This window comes from Centruroides sculpturatus, unplaced genomic scaffold, assembly GCF_000671375.1.
Source record: "Centruroides sculpturatus isolate CEXI.00-Female unplaced genomic scaffold, Cexi_2.0 scaffold2303, whole genome shotgun sequence".
Taxonomy (NCBI): domain Eukaryota; kingdom Metazoa; phylum Arthropoda; class Arachnida; order Scorpiones; family Buthidae; genus Centruroides; species Centruroides sculpturatus.
Genome location: NW_019386728.1, coordinates 1 through 19,172, shown reverse-complemented (window position 1 = coordinate 19,172; position 19,172 = coordinate 1). Strand labels below are relative to the sequence as shown.

Sequence of the window (19,172 nt, the reverse complement as noted above, 5' to 3'; positions counted from 1 at the left end):
CCCCTCAACTACCAGGATCCCCCTTTCCGGCATACGGGACACCACGCACGGCAAACACGTGGGTGGGCGTTCAGATCCCAGGGATGGTAAAGAAGAGTTACTAAACCATCTCTGGGAGGTCCCCTCACCACGGACAGGAACCCACACTGAGGGGGTGGAGATGGGGGACAGTGAGGATGCGAATAAATTTGAACAATTTGTCAGGAAGGAAATTCCACAAATAGTAATTAAGAAACCTAAGAAAAAACTGCCTCATTTAGCTATTTGTTCAGTGCCATCTGAGCTATCAAGAGAAGAGTTACCATTATGTATTTTCCATCGAAATGAGAACATGCACTGAAGAAGAATTTTTAGAAAACTTTAGGATTAAATTTCGCATGGGTAAGAAGGGCAAATATTACAATAACTGGGTGATAGAAGTATTACCAAAATTGAGATTACAACTATTAAAATACAAAAAAATTTCAGTCCAATGGTCCAAGTGTAGAATTACTGACTTTTGCCCAGTACTCCAATGTTTTTGCTGCTGCCGATTTGGACACTCTTCCACTTCATGTAGCCAAGAGGTACCAACTTGCAGTCACTGTGCTGGCCAACATAGCTTTAAGGACTGCACTAACAAGAACAAACTAGCTATTTGCTGTAATTGTAAACACGATGGTCCTTCTGCTTGCGGCCACAATGCTAGAGATGGTTCTTGTCGATTATTTGCCAGAATTAAAAATAACCTAATACAACGAACGGATTATGGACCACTACATTAACAATAACATCTGTTTTCTGCAATATAACAGAGGGAGAAGAATTGCAGCTACTTCCCTTCTTGCCTCAGTTATTAATAAATTTGATTTTGTATTAGTACAAGAACCATACTGTATCAAATTCAAACCTGCATGTTTACCTACATCACGTACATTTTTATCCGGCATTTCAGAATATCCATGGGCAACTTCCATAGCCACACATAACAAGCTTTCTATTTTACATCACAAAAATATCAGTAATAAATACATTTGCTGTACAGAAATCATTATAAACAGATGTAGGTACATATTTATAAACTTTTACTGCCCTGGAGATTGTAATATACAGGAATTCATCTCAGATATGCAGGGCATTGTGGATACTTTTTCCAATACTTATTTCGTTCTAGCTGGTGATACCAACTCACATTCCCCTTGCTGGGGGGGTGACCGCCTTGATCATCGTGGTAGATGTTGGGAAGAATTTTTCGCACGAAATGGGTTGCAGATTCTTAATGACCCGACATCCCCCCACTTTTGTCTCTAGCCATGGAGAGAGTTGGCTGGACATCACGGCATGCTCTTTGGAGTGTCTTACCTATGTGCATGGATGGAAGATGGAGCGAATTTCAAATGTTTTACTCAAATATACAATTAAGAAATATTGTATTTAATTATTAATATCAATTAATATTGTTATTTAAATTCATAAATGTCTTTTACATGTCACAATCACATTAATATAAAAAAAATGTTTTAGTTGTGGATGAAAACATTTCTACCGGAACTAAGAATAGTTGTGTGGCAACACCGTTCGTTCGGCTAGACCACGTTGTCATTTGCATTCTGGTTACCTTCGTTTCGTCTGTGACAGTGCTTTATATTTTAGACGTTTTTGGACAAAGCTTTCGAATAACTTTACAATGAGTTTGTACATGGTAAGTATCACATTAGATTTTCTACAAAAGTTTACGAAATTTTTTCTCTAAACTTAAAATATATTGCCGACGACATTTTTGCACGTAACAATGGAAATGAATAGCGCTTTCATTCCTGTCCATAGCTACCTCGTTCGTTTCGTACGACGGCTGTGTTTCGTAGTTTAGTTCAATTTGCAGAATATTTAGAAAGTGGCGGCATGTACGAAACTATAACTACAGGTTTGTTTGTTTCATTTATTTATTTTATTGTTTTTATGTTTTTTGTTTATTTTCCTTTTTTTTATATTTTTTTATTTGTTTTTTTTTTAAATTGGTTCAAAAATTTATAATTTTGATGAATGCAAACTTTGTTTTTGGCAGTATTGTGTAACTTGTATGAAGAACAGGATAGACCAGAAGATCCTATGATGTAATGTTTATACAAATTTTTTCATTTAAATTAATACTTTTACTGAATAGATTGCGCCTAAATTTCCCATTTATATTATCAATTGTATATATCAAAGTCAGACGATAAGTGTACATGTAATGATTCGGGATATTTGTATTTAATGTCATTTAGCACGGTAAACAGATATTGTAGTAGAAATAAAATGATCCCAACCCGTAAATACTAATGTCATAAATACATAGTTTATTTTTATGTATCCATTAAAAAAGTATATTGGTTTACATACTATTAATTATTGTTATCCCGAAATGCACGAAGACATTATTTCATACCGTATTTATGCATTTTTCAAGTCAATTTTGTATTAGCAAAGTTTAAAGTTTTATTCAGTAAATTACATTTCGGTACAAAACATTATTGAACCTACTTACGTTTCTACTGGATTTATACGAACAATGGAATTTTTTTGCCACAGGTATATTAGACAACAGTTAGGAATCGACAGATCTAATCGCATCGAATCACTAACGCAGCAGCTGATCGAAGCAAAACAGAAGTTGGAAGCATTAAGAGAAGAAATCAATGATCTTCGTGCAAAGGTATGTGTAGATATTGAATTGTTTAATTTTCTGCAAACCACTGAACTCTTAACACTACACACTGCTCGAAAATGCGAAAAATAAGTTTCAATTAATTTTATCAACTCGAACGCATTATTGCATTGTCGCATTGTTCATCTGGTTAGTTATTTTTTACAGATCGAACGGCACAANTTATATTTATTTAACATATATAATATAATAATAATTAATTTGAAATTAAAACGAAATTTAAAAAAATATATATTTACCCGAGAGAACAGAAAATTAACATGACACACTTCCAAGATCTAACAGTAAACTATGGCAGCATCGACGATTTAAAAATGAATGTATCAATTTTACGCAGGTGGAGCCACCGTAGTTTCAAGATGGCGACGCCCGTTGGTAACATGATTCGTGTGATGTTTCGCCAAAATTTTCGTCCGATTGCACTTGAAATGGTATCTACACTGTTATTTTGTCTTTGTAAATAAATATCGTTAAATTCTGTAATAAAATCATAAATTTAATTAATAATTTTTTGAAAAATATGCAGTATTATTATTTGCACATGTGTAATAATGATATATTAATATTATAATATACAATAATATAATTACGGTACGAGTTGAGAAAAGGATGTCTTTTTATTATTATTATTATTATTATTTAGGGAGTAATTAGGTGAAATGTGACGAGGAGTGGTGGGGAAGGGCACGTAAGCCTGTGTTTTTTATATGATAGTTTCTATATTTTTGTTTAACCCACTTGACTGTTCGTGCAGTACCTGATGTTATATAGTGTGAAGCTTGCCCCGTCTGTGCACTTCAGTGCTTGCTGTTGCTTGCGCCTCAGCACGTGAGTACATATGGAGTGGAGGTCGACTTCTGTTCTGCATGACAGTCATGTAGTTGTGTTGAGATAATAGAAATTAATCCATTCAAAACTAATTTTGTAAACTATCATAATTTATTTAATAAACATAAACAAAAATATTATGTTTGTACAAAGTAAAACTTTGCCTTAGTTTCTCTTCCATTGTTTTAACATGCCAGCGAGTCCACAAAAATTCACAAACATGGAGACGACCTTTCTTTTGATGCTACGCCTTCGCAATAAAATGCAAAACATGGAAACGATGTCCTCTGGTGCTCCTGCCAATCACTTAATAATATATTTGTGTTACAAATTAAAAGAATATATGGCTGACAGTATTTATATTTAATAAACATAAATAAAAATATTACATATTATATACAAAGTAGAACTTTGCCTTTGTTTCTCTGCCATCATTTTAATGCTTTAATATCATAATTTATTGTTTGCTCCTAGCTGGTTATAACTTCAAACTCTTCTTCTTTGCTGATTATCCTCATCTGTAGCCTATATACAATTATTTAATGTTGATGTGATTAATATCCTAGTTATGGTGATAGGCAGTAGTACTGGCTTATGCAGAAGTGCCCTTCCACACTCCAAATTGCCCCGGAATTGCTACCATCGCATTTCACATAATTACCCTCCAAGTAATTAAAAAACACACACACCCTTTCTTTAACTTATAATTGCTTTGTTTTAAATTATGATGTTTTAAATATATTGTATTCAAGTTAGAATTTTTATTTTGTTTTATTTAGAAAAATTTTCATTATTGTAACATAATAAGGAAAGAAGTGTCTTCGGTTCTGGTTTCCAATTCCGAAATGAGTGATGCCCAAACGGTAAAAATTCAGAAAATTAGTAAAGCCATGAAAGCATATCTTGAAAGAGCTAAAAGACATGGTTTGTATCTTAGATATATTAAATTATAATATGAGATCAATAAATTATTTGGATCTGACTTATTATAGGCCACTCATTAATTATGTGTATAGTTTTTGAGCCATTTTGATCCCCATGCATCCTGTTGTGTACTGTGATGAACTTTTGGCAAACCTTCTCCTCTTTAATGATATAAATGCAGCTCTAAATGAAACAGTTGGGACCTTATCAGAGCTGTAGACCATGCCTATAAGAGTAAAAAAATCAAAGAAACCAAAGGTTTACATATGGCTCTATGTGAGATATAGCCCAAAATCAACCTAGAATTTTGAAGACCTCCAAAATGGGGTAAAATTTAAAAGTGAAAAAATCTGGAATATTTCTCAAAACAATGCTAATAATCAACTGTTTTCCACTTTGCTATAGATGGCACAAAACACAAGAAATGCCATTGCACTGACTATTTCTGATGTTTGATTGAAATCATGCTTGCACACACTGTCAGTTCTATCATATGTTTAACAAGTAGCCCAGTCAGAACTTTGGAGGCAAATATCTCACCAAGAATCACAATTAGAGATATGGTATCTTTGACGTTTTTGGTCATCTGGGGAGTCAAAACCCTTCATTTGGAACTGCAGTTTAAAGCTACTTATGCTTACTATATGGCTTATGGCTTAAAATTATTCATGTAGACCAGGAATGGCAAACCTTTTGAGGTTTGCCATTCCTTGTCTATGTGGATAATTTTAGTGGTATTAGTGCCAAATGAGTTTATCATATGCCTATTTACTAGTCATATGATTAAAGTATCAGAAAAAAATTTGCAATGATGTTTAAAATAATTTCTTGAAAGTTAGTGTCCATGAACTAATGTACAGTACATGTAATTAGAGGGGTTAAAGATGTTTATGCATTTCAAAGTTTTAGACTTCAAATAATGATATTTAAAGAAATTAAATGAATATACTTTAATTAGAATAAATGTAAAACAGCTGATTGAAAAAAGGATCAGTTTCAATCAATATTTTTCAATCAAAAGGATGATTGAAAAATACAGATGATAAGTCAAAATCACATGCCAGATGATTTCTCTTTACATGCCACTTTGGGCATAGACTATGACTCTATATTGCCATAGATTTGACACCCCTGGCATAGACTATGACTCTATTCCAGGGGTGGCCAACAGTTTTTGCCCCCGGGCCAAATTGGAAAGAAAACTTTTTTCATGGACAGAACCAGAGACTGCCCTAGGAAGATTTTGAAGTGGTGCGAGATTTCATTGTGGTGTCACCCCATAGAGACGAAATTGTAGATAGTGATTACACATACATTTTCACATTATCAACATTCTACGCTGTACTTACCAGATTTGTAATGGAGGGTTAACTCTAAATGCACAGTGAGTTGTTGATCCTTTTTTTTTCTTTTCAGGCATCTGAATTTTTCATTAAGCTATTTGGACTTGAGTAGCTAATATTGAAAGATTAGTCGCGGGCCACATAAATTTATTAGACGGGCCATATGTTGGCCATGCCTGCTCTACCCCATCTTTCTCCATCATGTACAACAATGCATTTTCTGTGATTTCCTCTTTAAACTGTACACAGTTAATTTGGTCTTCTGAGTAGATTAAATCTATCTCTAGTTTAAGAATTCAGTTTTGAATGTGTGTATACATACATATATATATATATATATACACACACTATATATCAATATTGTAAAACTTATCATGATAATGATCTAAAGATGTGATGCCTGTTTTGAAAACATTTATTAAATTAAATATTTGACTTCTAAATTTGTGAAATATACAAACACACAAAAAAGCCTCAAACTCCTTATGATTACTAGTTAGAATTTATTTATATACTTATCGCTCTGCAATCTACACACAAATTTTAATTTTTTCTGTGTTCTGGATATCTTCCACATTGATGATTAAAAGTTATTAAAGAAATTGCTGATAGCTGGTTTTATATTTTCAACTATTTCAATATAAAGTTCAGAAATTTTCTTCTGCAATGCTCAAAGTTAATTGTTACATGTTGTTAAGATCAGATTTCGAGAAGGCCATGCAAAATTAAAACTATTAATTATAATTTCAGACAGATATTCAAAAAGATAAGGATTGTCTGCAAGTAACTGATGATAATTTGAATAAGCTAGTTATTAGGCAAATTTTCAAATATTTGGCATCCTGACGTCTATCATCCGTTAAAGTATTAGCTATATTCATTATTAAAATTTTAGCTGAAATAATTAGTAAAATGAATAATTTTAAACCAATGTGATGTCAGAAAACTTGTGATCTACTATTTGACAGATATTCAGAAATGTTTATGAAGCTTTGAAATAGCTTAAGCCATTTAGTATTAGCCTAAGGATGATGCTGAAAAAAACGTTTATATGAGAAAACTGAAAAAATGTAAAAAATCAACTGAGAATTACGTCAAAACTATCAGAGCTTCAAAATTTACTATTAGTAAGAGCTACTGTCGTCATAAATTAAAATCATTGGATATTCTATGCTGGAAAAAGAAAGAAGCTCCTGAAATGTCACGACATGAAGAAAAGCAAAAAGTGAAGCTTAAAATTTTGAGTAAGGACATGGTCCAAAAAAGGGCATAGAAATATCGTTATGAATGTAGGAATAGTTATTGAGATATAGAAATAGAAATGACAATAATCCAGTGTTCATAACCATCGTAACTGTCTGGATAGAATGATATTCTCGTCTTCGTAATGTCTTTTTGTCCTTTCTCACTTTTGCGTCGTTACCAACTGTTGTCTTTCTCACTTCTCCCCTTACTTGACTCTCTCCCTCTTTCTCACTTCTCCCCTTACTTGACTTTCCCTCGTTCTCCTCGCCAACCCCGCAAGCCCTCGTAAATTTATTGTCTTAACGGTTTAGGAATGTTACTCGTCTAAACCCCACATGAATGATGAAAGTTATTTTAAATCAATTAAAAATAGTAAAAATAGGTAGGTTATGTTTAAAATAATATTTTTAACATACATTATGATGTTCAATCAGATGTTGTGGGTAAAGTTCTTACATCTCTTAGAGCATAAAGTATTTGATTTGTTTCAGATTCAGATGTTTCTGGTAATATACTCAATTCACTATTAAAAATGCAGTATTTGTAAATGTAAATGTATCTGTTAGAAGTCTGCTTCTACTCAATCATTTTATGTCGATAGGTAAACGAATCAGTCACTCAATCAGTAAGGACAATGTAGCTTTATTGTATTATACAGGATGTCCCATAAGTCATGCCTCATAGACAAATAGCTGTTCAGATGACATTTGATATGATTGCTGCCCTGTTGTACGCAGAGATTCAGATGGCTGATCTAATCATTCCGTGCACCTTGCAAGATGTTGAGGTTGCATGCATCCAGTCCTCTTAAACTTTGAAACAAGTTATCTGATGATGGTAAGTGAAATTCATGCTTGCTCCAAGTGTTTGTGGTTGAGAATTATGTTACTGTACTGGATGATCATTGGAATGATGTCAATGCATTTGTCTAACATCAGATTGTCCTGAAATTACTTTGCCAATGAGGTGTGACTTATGGGACACCCTGTATATATGAGACTTTTTCAAGTAAATATCCTCAAAATACAAAATCTGTATCTATATAATATGCATAGCAGCCAGAAATCTTAAACACTATATTTCTTATATTAAACTATATATCGATTAACTGATTTTTGGACCATCCTGCGTATATTTTGTAATNAACACTACTATCTTGAACAATTGTAAGTTTTCCATTTTAAATTCTCTCAGATAGGCATTGACTTATCTCTCTGCCATTTATGAGGACATCCTCTAACTCGTAAGATTGCTCCTACCGTGTTTCCCCGAAAATAAGACATCCGCAGAAAATAAGACCTAGCACAGATTTTGCTGAATTGCAAAATATAAGACCTCCCCCTGAAAGTAAGACCTAGCGAAGTTTTTCTTCAGTCGTAACGATCATCGACAGATGGTTGAAATTGGCCGTTGGCTTTTTGAAAGTACAGCCACTGATTGGTCAGCAGACAATTACGCTACACGGCATGATTTGCATAAGACTATGGCTTCAGAATCACAGATTTGCACAACATTACGGCTGGTGATGGCTAATTGGTCGGCCGGGAATCACGCCACATGACATTTGCATAGTGCTGCGGTTCAGTAAGCACTAATTGGTCATCGAGTCCGATGTTGACGCTATAAAAAGGCGACAGGTCGACACACCGGATATACGTCAATCTCGTCTAAGTTCGACTTGGAAATTTTTTTTGTTCAATAATAAATGTGAATTCTTCTTCCTGGAAAAAATAAGACATTCCCTGAAAATAAGACCTAGCGCATTTTTCAGAGCAAAAATTAATACAAGACACTGTCTTATTTTCGGGGAAACACGGTAGTTGGTTATACTTTCAAATTCTTCNGTTTTTAATAATTTACAACCTTTATTTATTATATTTTAATTTAATTATATAGTGAAATGTTTAACTCATTAATTAATTATACAAAGAGAAAAATACATTTATACTCGGAATTGGAATATGTATTTACAGTAAGTTTTAAAATTATTTTTTATGGCTATGTAAAAATTTTAACTCATACAATAACTTATCTTGTTTTATTATTGTTACTTTTTAGTGTGTGGTAGTAGTACTGCTGATGAGGGGCATGCTAGCCCGAAACCCGTAAACTATTACTACAGGTGATATAATAAAGAAATTTTGTTGTTTCCTGAACTAACTCTCATTGCTGTGTCAATCTTTAAACACTAGTATTAAGTCCTATTAATAAGTAATGTCCAAGTAGACAATTAACAATAACATTAGAATATTTATACTGTTTGTATCTTGTAATTAAGAGCGCATTTCCAAATAACTATTCCAAATGTAATCTTAGGGTCTATACAGATACAGACCTTGTAAGTTATTGTTTTGCTATAATTACACATAATTTCTTAATGTTCCAATAAATCTGATCATAACGGAAATGTTTCATGTGAACATTCCAGTTTCCAGCGTTATGTTATATGTAGATATTTTATTGTTAGATACTTCTATATTAATTCTAAATTTTCCGTTACAGCTATGTGCTGTATTCTTAAACAGTATATACCACGTTTCATTTTTTCTTCATTAGTACACTAATTTATTGTTTATGATGCTTAATATGTCGTTAATGATATATATATTTGGATATACGTATATGAAAATGTCAATAAAAGTTTTAGATTTAAGGATGACAAATAACCAGCCAAAAGCAAAATGGCTGGTTTCTCAGCTGTTTATTTATTTATTGATCGGCTGTTGTATCAATTTATTTACTAAATAAATTTTATTAAAACAATTTTTTGAATATTCGAATAACTTTTATTGGTTATTTAATTAATAAGACGATAATTTGATTTATTATAAAAATCGAATGAATCGTTTTATATCCTTTCCAAAACTGTTAAAGCATAATATGCTTGATGTTCTTTCTTTTTGTCTGAAGAAATTTACATTTAATTTTATTAAAACAATTTTTCTTACAGAGGAATTTATCGAAAAAGAAACAAGGGAGTATGAAATCGGTAAACGTCATCTTGCTAATATGATGGGCGTAGATCCAGACATGTTTACGCAAGAAGATATTGACGTAAGAAATGACCACATAATTTGCAGTGCACAGATTTTTGTAATTAATTAATTTATTTATATTTAGAAAGCAATTGAATATTTGATGCCATCAGGCTTGTTTGAAAAAGAATCCAGACCCATCATGAAGGTATGTTAATTATTTATATTACATTAAGAGGTAAATTATCGTATCTATATAATAATTTTCTCTCTTTGCAGCATCCCAGTCAAATATTTCCTAAACAAAAAGGTATTAAATAATGATAATTCATAAACATTAATTAATTATGTTTAGAAATTTATTATTTTTTGTCATACACAAAACCAAACCTGAACGAGAAATTATTTATTGTGACATCGGCACAATGCCAGGCTGCAATTTCTAATCATATTTTTTTAATTTATTTAATTTAAAATATATGCTCTCCACCTCAAATTAGTAGTGTATTGCCCTGCACATTATACCTTTCGTGTTATCAATAAAGTCATGCTGGTCATCTAACTCCTTTCACGGGAAATTTTTGAATTAAAATAATGTGACTTCCAGTAAAAACCGCAAGTTTGTGTATAGTTAATTGGGACCTCCTGTCCCTAAGCTTTCCATATCTGGTCTCGGTTTTCATTTATCTAACTTCGTTCTTTAGATTAAGAAAGGACAGACAGAGAGACGACAGTGGAAATTTATAGGTCTACAGTTTTTTCAAATCGCAACCCAATAACATTACTACTCAAATAATCAAAACAGATTCATTAACAAGTTACATTTTGGCTACTTAAATATATAAATGGTACATAATTTGGACTGAAGATAGGTGATTAAGTGACTGTCTTCTAAATTAATTGCCCTAGAAGTGAAGATTGGACATAGGTCTGGATAGCATAATTGGCAATGCAACTGTCATAAGCACAAATTATGAACTGAAACCTGCAACGCCTGCTTGATTCGATCTTTCTTTTCTCATGGAATATTCTGAATTAATTTATTTAATTAAAATTATTAAATGATGGTGCCTAATGCCTTCCTCTAATGACAATTTATTTAGTAATTAGTTAAATATAATCACGGAAAAGTAGCCCGATGTAATCCGGTAGTTGTTTGGCTTTATGAATTTATTGGGTTTTGTCAGGTTTGTAGATATTGTTNTTAAATAATGATAATTCATAAACATTAATTAATTATGTTTAGAAATTTATTATTTTTTGTCATACACAAAACCAAACCTGAACGAGAAATTATTTATTGTGACATCGGCACAATGCCAGGCTGCAATTTCTAATCATATTTTTTTAATTTATTTAATTAAAATTATTAAATTTAATACAAGATTACGACTTAATCGCCTACCTTTAGTCCAAATTATGTAACATTAAAATATTTAATAAGCAAAAATGTAGCCTAATAATAAATCCATTTTGATTAGTTGATTATTTATTGTGAAAAAAAAATGTATATTTTATTCGTATCATCCAGTCACTTTTGTATTTTAATTAAATAGCATATTGGTCCAAATATAATAAGCCTTTTACAGTGCATTTAATGTTATCAACAGTTTATCTCTGTGAGAAGCTGGGNTTCGCGTTGAATTTTCATCGATGTTAAGCCTAACAAAAATTTTTTAAAATAATAATCGTCGCTATTGTAGCGTTAAAAATTAGAAAATTAAGCCTCGTTTAAATACTGGCTCCCTTTCATGGTCGAATGAGTGTTGCCAGCTAAAACACGTAAAAATAATATTAAAGTAGCAAGACATAGCCAAATATTGTAGCGCCACATCATTAGCGGACATTTGAAATTTGCCGACTAGGACGGTAGGTTAACCGAGGTGTCGGTTAATCGGGGGTCGGATAATCGAGGCTCTACTGTATTTAAATATTAGAGAGGTTGTGGCCAAAGTTTTCATCCGTAAAACGTGAACTTCGAACGTCGAGCGCCGTTAACTTGTAAGCGGCGCTCGACGTTCGAAGTTCACGTTTTAAAAATAAAAACTTCGGCAGCAACCTCTCTATTTATTTACTTAAAGAAATCGTTTTTGTATTTAACATTTTTAAATTTTAATACAGTATTTCGTTCGGCCCGTGAAAAAGTTTTCTCTAATACGGCCCGGGGGGCAAAAACTGTTGGCCACGCCTGCGTTAACCCTACACATTAGTGAACGTAAGATAGCATTATTTTCGGAAGAACCCTAAAATACTGTTTATCAAAAACTGCTATATTCCTTTTCTGCTACTGCCCCAATTTAGCGAAAACGTGTCCCAATTAAGCGTTTAAATTACGTATTAGTTTATTAGTTTGGTTTCCGTTCTTTGAGATTTGGCCCAAAAAAACGAGTATCAAAGTTATACTTACTATTCTGGAAATCAATTCTCTTTTTAAAGAGTAACTTTCTAGAAAAGTTTTAAAGCTGCGATACCCGCTCAAGTATATTTTAATAGTTTATTGTTTTCAGGACTCATTTGAACGTGTTTAGCGACGATCAATCTTTCATTCCGAGTTTATATCACGACCGAAACAGTCGAGTAAAATGTAATTGGAATTTTGAAGATAAAGAATGCATTTCTATAAATTATATAACAAAATCTCTGTATATCTCCAGCACAAAATTTTTAATAAGCAAACGTTTTCGTTAAATTTAAACATTAAGTATCTGAGTAGATATCTAAAAAGGCCGCTATTCGCTCTTTAAATACATCTCACAAGGAAACTGTTAGAATGTCATTTAATGAATATTAATAAAGTTTAGTTAATAATTACGTTAAATGTATACAAACTCCATATTATATTAGTTTAACACAAAAAAAGCATATTTTTAGTACTGAAAAGATCGCAGAGGAAAATAACGATATTATGTTAAGAATAAATTCTAGAATTTTCGAAAATCAGAGACTTGTAAATATTCAAAACATTATAGCAGAATTTAATCGTTTATGTGAGAATGCCTGATAATGTGATAATCGCTTTTTAATGATCCAAACGTTACAGTTACAGCTACGATTGTAATTATTACAAACTGTGTAAAAGACGTAATATCGCCAATATAACAGAAAACTCATTGTTACAAACATATATAAATCAAAATTTATGCCAAGTACTAATTATTCCACTAAAGTGTACGTTTATACGCCAACCTTTGGATTTCATAGACAAGCGAAACTTTTAGCTAAAAAAATTTTAAATGCTATACAATTATATTGTAATGCTTCTTCGATTAAATTGTTTCGGACAACTAGAAATGGCGTAATAAAGTTACATTCGATTCTTTATCATTAATTATCTGCGCCAATATTTAATAATTTGATTAAATATGCATGGTTTGCTTCTGGTCTCACACATAAAATAAGTGAATTTTTAAATGTAAAACAAGTTTGTTTCTCTTTTTTAAACACTGACAGTTTGCATTGTGTTGAGAATAATTGCCAAAACCTTNATTCATTGTCATTACACATCAAAATTAAAAGTAGAATAGTAAAATATTTAGGTAATAATTAACATAATTTCCATTTCTTTTTCGTAAAAAGAATGAAAAAATTTTAAAATGTAATATCAGTTATTGTCTGTATTTCATTTGTTTGAATTAGATAACATTTTTACACTGCTAGTACTTTAGTCATTTAATAACTTTTCATAATAATACAGCAATTGTCAATTAGTTCAATTTAATATTAACATTGATACTTTAAAAATAAATTAGTGAACTTTCAAGCATTGTTATTAAAGGTTTTCATTTCATTGTTTCAATACAGTTTTCATTTTAATATGAATAATGTCAAGAAACATTGATCAATCCATCTGTTGTTGAGTGATTGGACACAATGTTTTAAAATACAGTAGACCCCACTTTAAAACAGGTTCATATAATGCAGATTTGTATATAACGGCAAAAAAATTGCGACCATATTTGTATAAACACACTAAAAGAAACTCGTAAAATACAGTAAAACATCATCGCCAACTCATGTCGCAACAGGATTGATCAAATCTAGACCAATAGCGGATTTTGCACAAACCATTGAGTTTAAACAAGCAGCAGACCTACTAAAAACCATTTATTATTTAACGGCCATAAAAATTATATTTATATTAATGATGTCTCTGAAGTTCAGCAAATTTTTCACAGAAAAATAATTTATCAGGAAAAACACGCCTACCATTCGATGTGCCACTCTGTGACGAAAACAAGCTTAAGCAATGGCATCGTCGAACAGTGCACACTTGGTAAGTAATCCTACAATTTTTTGTTTATAGCATAGTTTATATGGATTATTCCCAAAAAATTATACGTGTTTTGGAAATGTTGAGTCAAATTAGTCTAGAATCAATTAATTTTATGGAAGAAAACTTTTCAAACAGCCGTAGTCCATAAACTGCATACATGCCGGGCTGTAATCGGCTCATGTATTTAAGGACTCGTACAACATGAATTTCATAAAAAACAGAACATATCTACCCTGTTATAGGGGGTGTCGACTGTATTGCATTTTTCAAGTAATAATCATCATCTAATTTTTATTCCACGTTGTATGTTTTTTAATTTTATTAAAATATTAATAATCCAACATAATTTGGTCATAAACATGCAATTCAAACATGTCATTTTTCAATTACAAAGTTGTTAATGTCATGAAAAATGAAAAATAACAATCTGCTTTTATATTGACAGTAATGCAAATATTCTCATTTAATTCTTATTACATCTGCAGAAAAGAATAATTATGTATTAGTACACTACATAATTGATTTAATGTGTTTATATACACTACATAATTGATTTAATGTGTTTAAAGTACACTACATAATTGATTTAATGTGTTTAAAGTACACTACATAATTGATTTAATGTGTTTAAAGCTTATAAGCCATCTACATTTCTTGGCATATAAGCTTTCTGTCCCTCTGACACATTCATCTATTACTAAACAAATGATTAGATAACTAATCTAATACTTTGTACTATTTTTAATTAAATGATATACTTTCAATGTATTTAATGGCTGTTGTGTTCAGAAAATAAAATTTCTTATACAAGTAGTTGTTCTTTTCTATAGACATTATATTACTCTTCAAGCTTTTTCTATCTAGTCACCTTATTTTATGATCAAACAAATATATGAATAATGATATTAACTCAAAGAATACTGATTATTCTCCACACAATAATCCTCTAATAATTTCTAAGAGACAACAATATAGCTTCTTCTCTTTCAATAAACATTCCCAGAAAAATCTCTATTGATTGGTATTTTATCTTGAAGAATATTTTCCCTTGCAACTATAATACAATGGATTCTCAATCTATTGTTTTTGGTAGGACTCTGGGGAAAAACGACTGATGCGGGAAAATGATTGTGATGAGAAATTTATGACATCAATGTTCTTATTGTTTATCTTGTATGAAATGTGTTATCTTGTTTCAGTGATAGGTTTATATGATGGCTTTCTGTAATACTAAATGATATGGAGCATGCGCATGGATGTTCATTTATTCTACATTTTAAAAAATTGTTAAGAATACTGAAATTTGTTCTATTTTCTTTTGGTAAGAATACTTAATGTATTGACTCTTTTCTTGCACTTGAAGATGATACTTATAAATATACACATCAAGGTTTGTCCTATATCAGGATCTCATAAGCTTTTTATCTGCAATCCCTTCTTACAACAAAAATATTTTTAGATCCATTTTACAATGAAGTTTTCATGATTCTCCCTTATAATATGATGCAAAACAAATCTCTGAATTGGCATAAGCTAAAATTTATGTTGTTTCATAAAATTTCAATATATCAAACATTAACAAATTATTATTAACAAATATAAAATACATTCCTTTATATACCATACTTATTTCATAAGCATAAACCTTAGTTTTTCAAAATTTTTGTGACTGTCTAAAATGTTTAGTCCACTCTTCAAGTGGTTGCAACTTCCTGTGCCAAAAAAGTTTAAGTTCTAGAGAGTTCACAAGACAAACTACTCTATAGATACTGTACTACATTAATACATTTCATTACATTTTGTACAAGTAGAAGCAAAATGGCATTTCAATAGAATGTTTATTTGCACAAATTTTCTTTTTACATCAATTTGAGCATTTTATCATTAAGTCTACAAGTATAGCAGTTAGTAGTCTTGAAAAGTATGATAAAGATGTGCCTTATAATTGAGAATATACAGTAGTAGCCAATCTAAAACCTCTGAAAATTTAGTAGCCCTTCAGCAGCAAAAAAAACCACAAAATATCAATTAAAAGGTAAAACATATAAAAATAGTTTTCATAACTTATGAAATTTTGAAAATTTATACTATATACATACAGTATAAATTACATAACATATAGTATATACATTGTACTTACACCGAAAATGAAAAAGCAAGAACATCAAACCACGATAAAAGGCAGTACCAGATATCTACGAGGGTGAGATTTTCTGTCTCGCAAATAAGAGATTCTATTTGTCATTTGTGCATGATTTATTTGAATGAAAGTATATTTAATAAATATATTAAATATATATCAAATATGCTGTCTTCAGCATATATGTATGAGAAGACAATGATCCAAGTTTCATACAGAGAAATTAATTCAATCAGTGATTAAAAAAAGATCACTACAATAGAAATAATAAACTTTATTGTTGCTCCATTCTCTTTCTATTCTTCCAAACAAAAGGGAACATTTCATGTCACCAAATGACAATGCTAATAACAGCAAAAAAATAAGAAATGTCATAATCTGAAGTCATCACATTTGCGCTCTTGCTAACATATCTTGCCAGAAATTTTGCTTGCTCACATCTACATGATGACAAAACATTTTTAAATTCTGTATAGACTGTACTTTTCCTTTTAGTATGCCATGCTATGTGTTTTACTGCATATCACCATATTTCATGTACTTTTTCCCTTACTAAATAATTATAACAGTCAAAAGATTTATCACTTTTAAATGACTGTTTTGTATAATAGCAGGTTCTGTCTACAAAGTAGTCATGAAAATCAAGCTATTTTGTCATATCACTGCTAAAGAGATTGTGTAGTTCAAGCCTCTCCAGGTCAAATTACTCAAGCTTTCCTTTATAAACAGCTTCAACCTCATCATTCAAAGTAAAATAATAACAACTCATAATTATTTATTTTTATTTTGTAACCATTTTGGTTTTTAAAATATTAAAATGATTTCAATGTCTTATATGAGCAAGGTACAAACATACACACACATAGCTAGTTGGAAGTGACAAAGGTCCTACTACTCCCATGATGCTTTCTTTACACCAATGTTTCCCAATGTGGGGCCCACGCCCCACAGGGGGCAATTAGATTGTTAAAAGGAGGGCAATTCGAAAATGGACTCGTTCAGAGTTTAAGTTAACCATATAGCCACTTTATATGTTAGGAGGGGCATAAGAATTTTAGAAAGGCTTAGGTGGAACATAGCACAAAATAGATTGGGAAACATTGCTTTACACTGTTGTTGTTTTACATAGGTGAATATATGTTGGCATATAAGTCAACTTTTTTAAGTATAAAAATAATTGTTCAAAACCCCTGGTTTTGAACAATTTTTTATGCTTAACTTATATAGAGGATATAAAATAAGAACCTTTACCACAAAGTGGTAAAGGTTCTTATTTTAGGGAAACTTTTAGGAAACCTTATTTTAGGGAACCTTTACTTTGTGGTAGAGGTTCTTATTTTATATCCTCTATATAAGTTCTCTAGTTTCTTATTATATATCCTCTATATAAGTTCTCTAATTTTGTGGTAAAGGTTCATATTTTATATCTTCAAGTGAAAGAGTGTTTCTAACAATCACTAAACACCATTTATCTTAACCTGAGCAGGCTGTTATAAATATTTTTAACTAAAATTCATGTTAGAGAACTTATTTAACATAGAATTGGAGCATTTAATACAGTATAATCCATATAAACTAGAATCAAACAGTACTGAATTACTTTTCCATTTTAAACAGGTTTAAAAAAAATAGAAAAAAATACTTAATCTTTAAATGACACCAGATAAATGTCACACAGTTATGTTCATTTTGTATGGTAAAATCACTTTTACGTAAGTAAAAAAATTTTTTATTACTAGGTTTAGTTTAATGTGATTCTAATTAAAAATGAGAGTATTCAAATGCAAGAATTTAGAACTATTTGGTTGAAAAAGTTCTCATTGTTCCCAAGAACTTATGCTAGATATTCAATGTAATCCTTACAAGCTTGCATGACATCAACCAAGCTTTTGAGAACTAAGGACTAGTGTCTCACTTTGCCATCAGAAATTCTAATTTCATTACAACAATACAGATAGAAAGTTATTCTGTGATTGCCTTCTTAAAGAATTTTAATAGTCTAATTACAGAGATTGAAGTTAACAATTAATTAATTCATTACCAACAATATTAATCAATTTGTTCTTTAATATCACTAATAGTTAGTAACTAACTATTCTGTACAAACAAATTGACACTATGTTACCTTATTCTTGCTGTTTTCAGGAATTACATTAGTTTTACATTCTTGAAAGTATTTGATTCTATTCCTTGTTAATTCTCTGGTCACATAACCTTTGTTTCTATGAAAAGGTTTGAAATTGTTCTTGGAATAAATTTTGTCAAGCTCTGCAGTGGAGATGATTTTACTTATTTGTCTACAAGTGGAATCATAATTTTCTACTTTATTCAGGTAAATTTAATTTTTTGTATCCAAAAATATCTTCTATTTCCAGATTGGACAGATTTGCAGCTTTTAGTAAAATTTCACATAGAAAATCACTCCATTCTGAAAATTTTTTTTCCATTTAGGCAGATTTCACATTTATTCAGATTCTGTTTCAGACAAACTTTATTGTATAATAAAAATTCATTATACACAAATACCATACCACACATTGCAACAACTAATGCAACAACTGTATTTCACTAATGCAAACAGCAGTGCATAAGCAAAGGCATGCTATAGTGTTCTAATAATATATACCATTAGAAATATCATTTCTTATGATATATAACATTATGCTGTGTATACTCTTAATTTAAACCCCTGTAGTTCTTTGCCCGAGTTAACTCGGGCATGTTACATAGCCTTACATAAAACTCGGTCCTTTCGGCC

The 19,172-nt window shown here is 30.9% G+C and overlaps 1 protein-coding gene across 1 annotated transcript; it reads left to right on the top strand.

Annotated features, from left to right (window-relative positions):
• Window positions 1–323: 323 nt before the first annotated feature.
• On the top strand, window positions 324–10,311 carry LOC111615672 (the record flags this gene model as incomplete). The annotated part of the gene is made up of 8 exons (XM_023357101.1): window positions 324–419; window positions 469–566; window positions 2,551–2,674; window positions 2,938–3,117; window positions 4,294–4,438; window positions 9,977–10,080; window positions 10,147–10,209; window positions 10,281–10,311. Coding segments are annotated over exons 1-8 (841 nt in total), but the record flags the coding sequence as incomplete, so codon positions are not given.
• Between the last annotated feature and the right edge of the window lie 8,861 nt (window positions 10,312–19,172).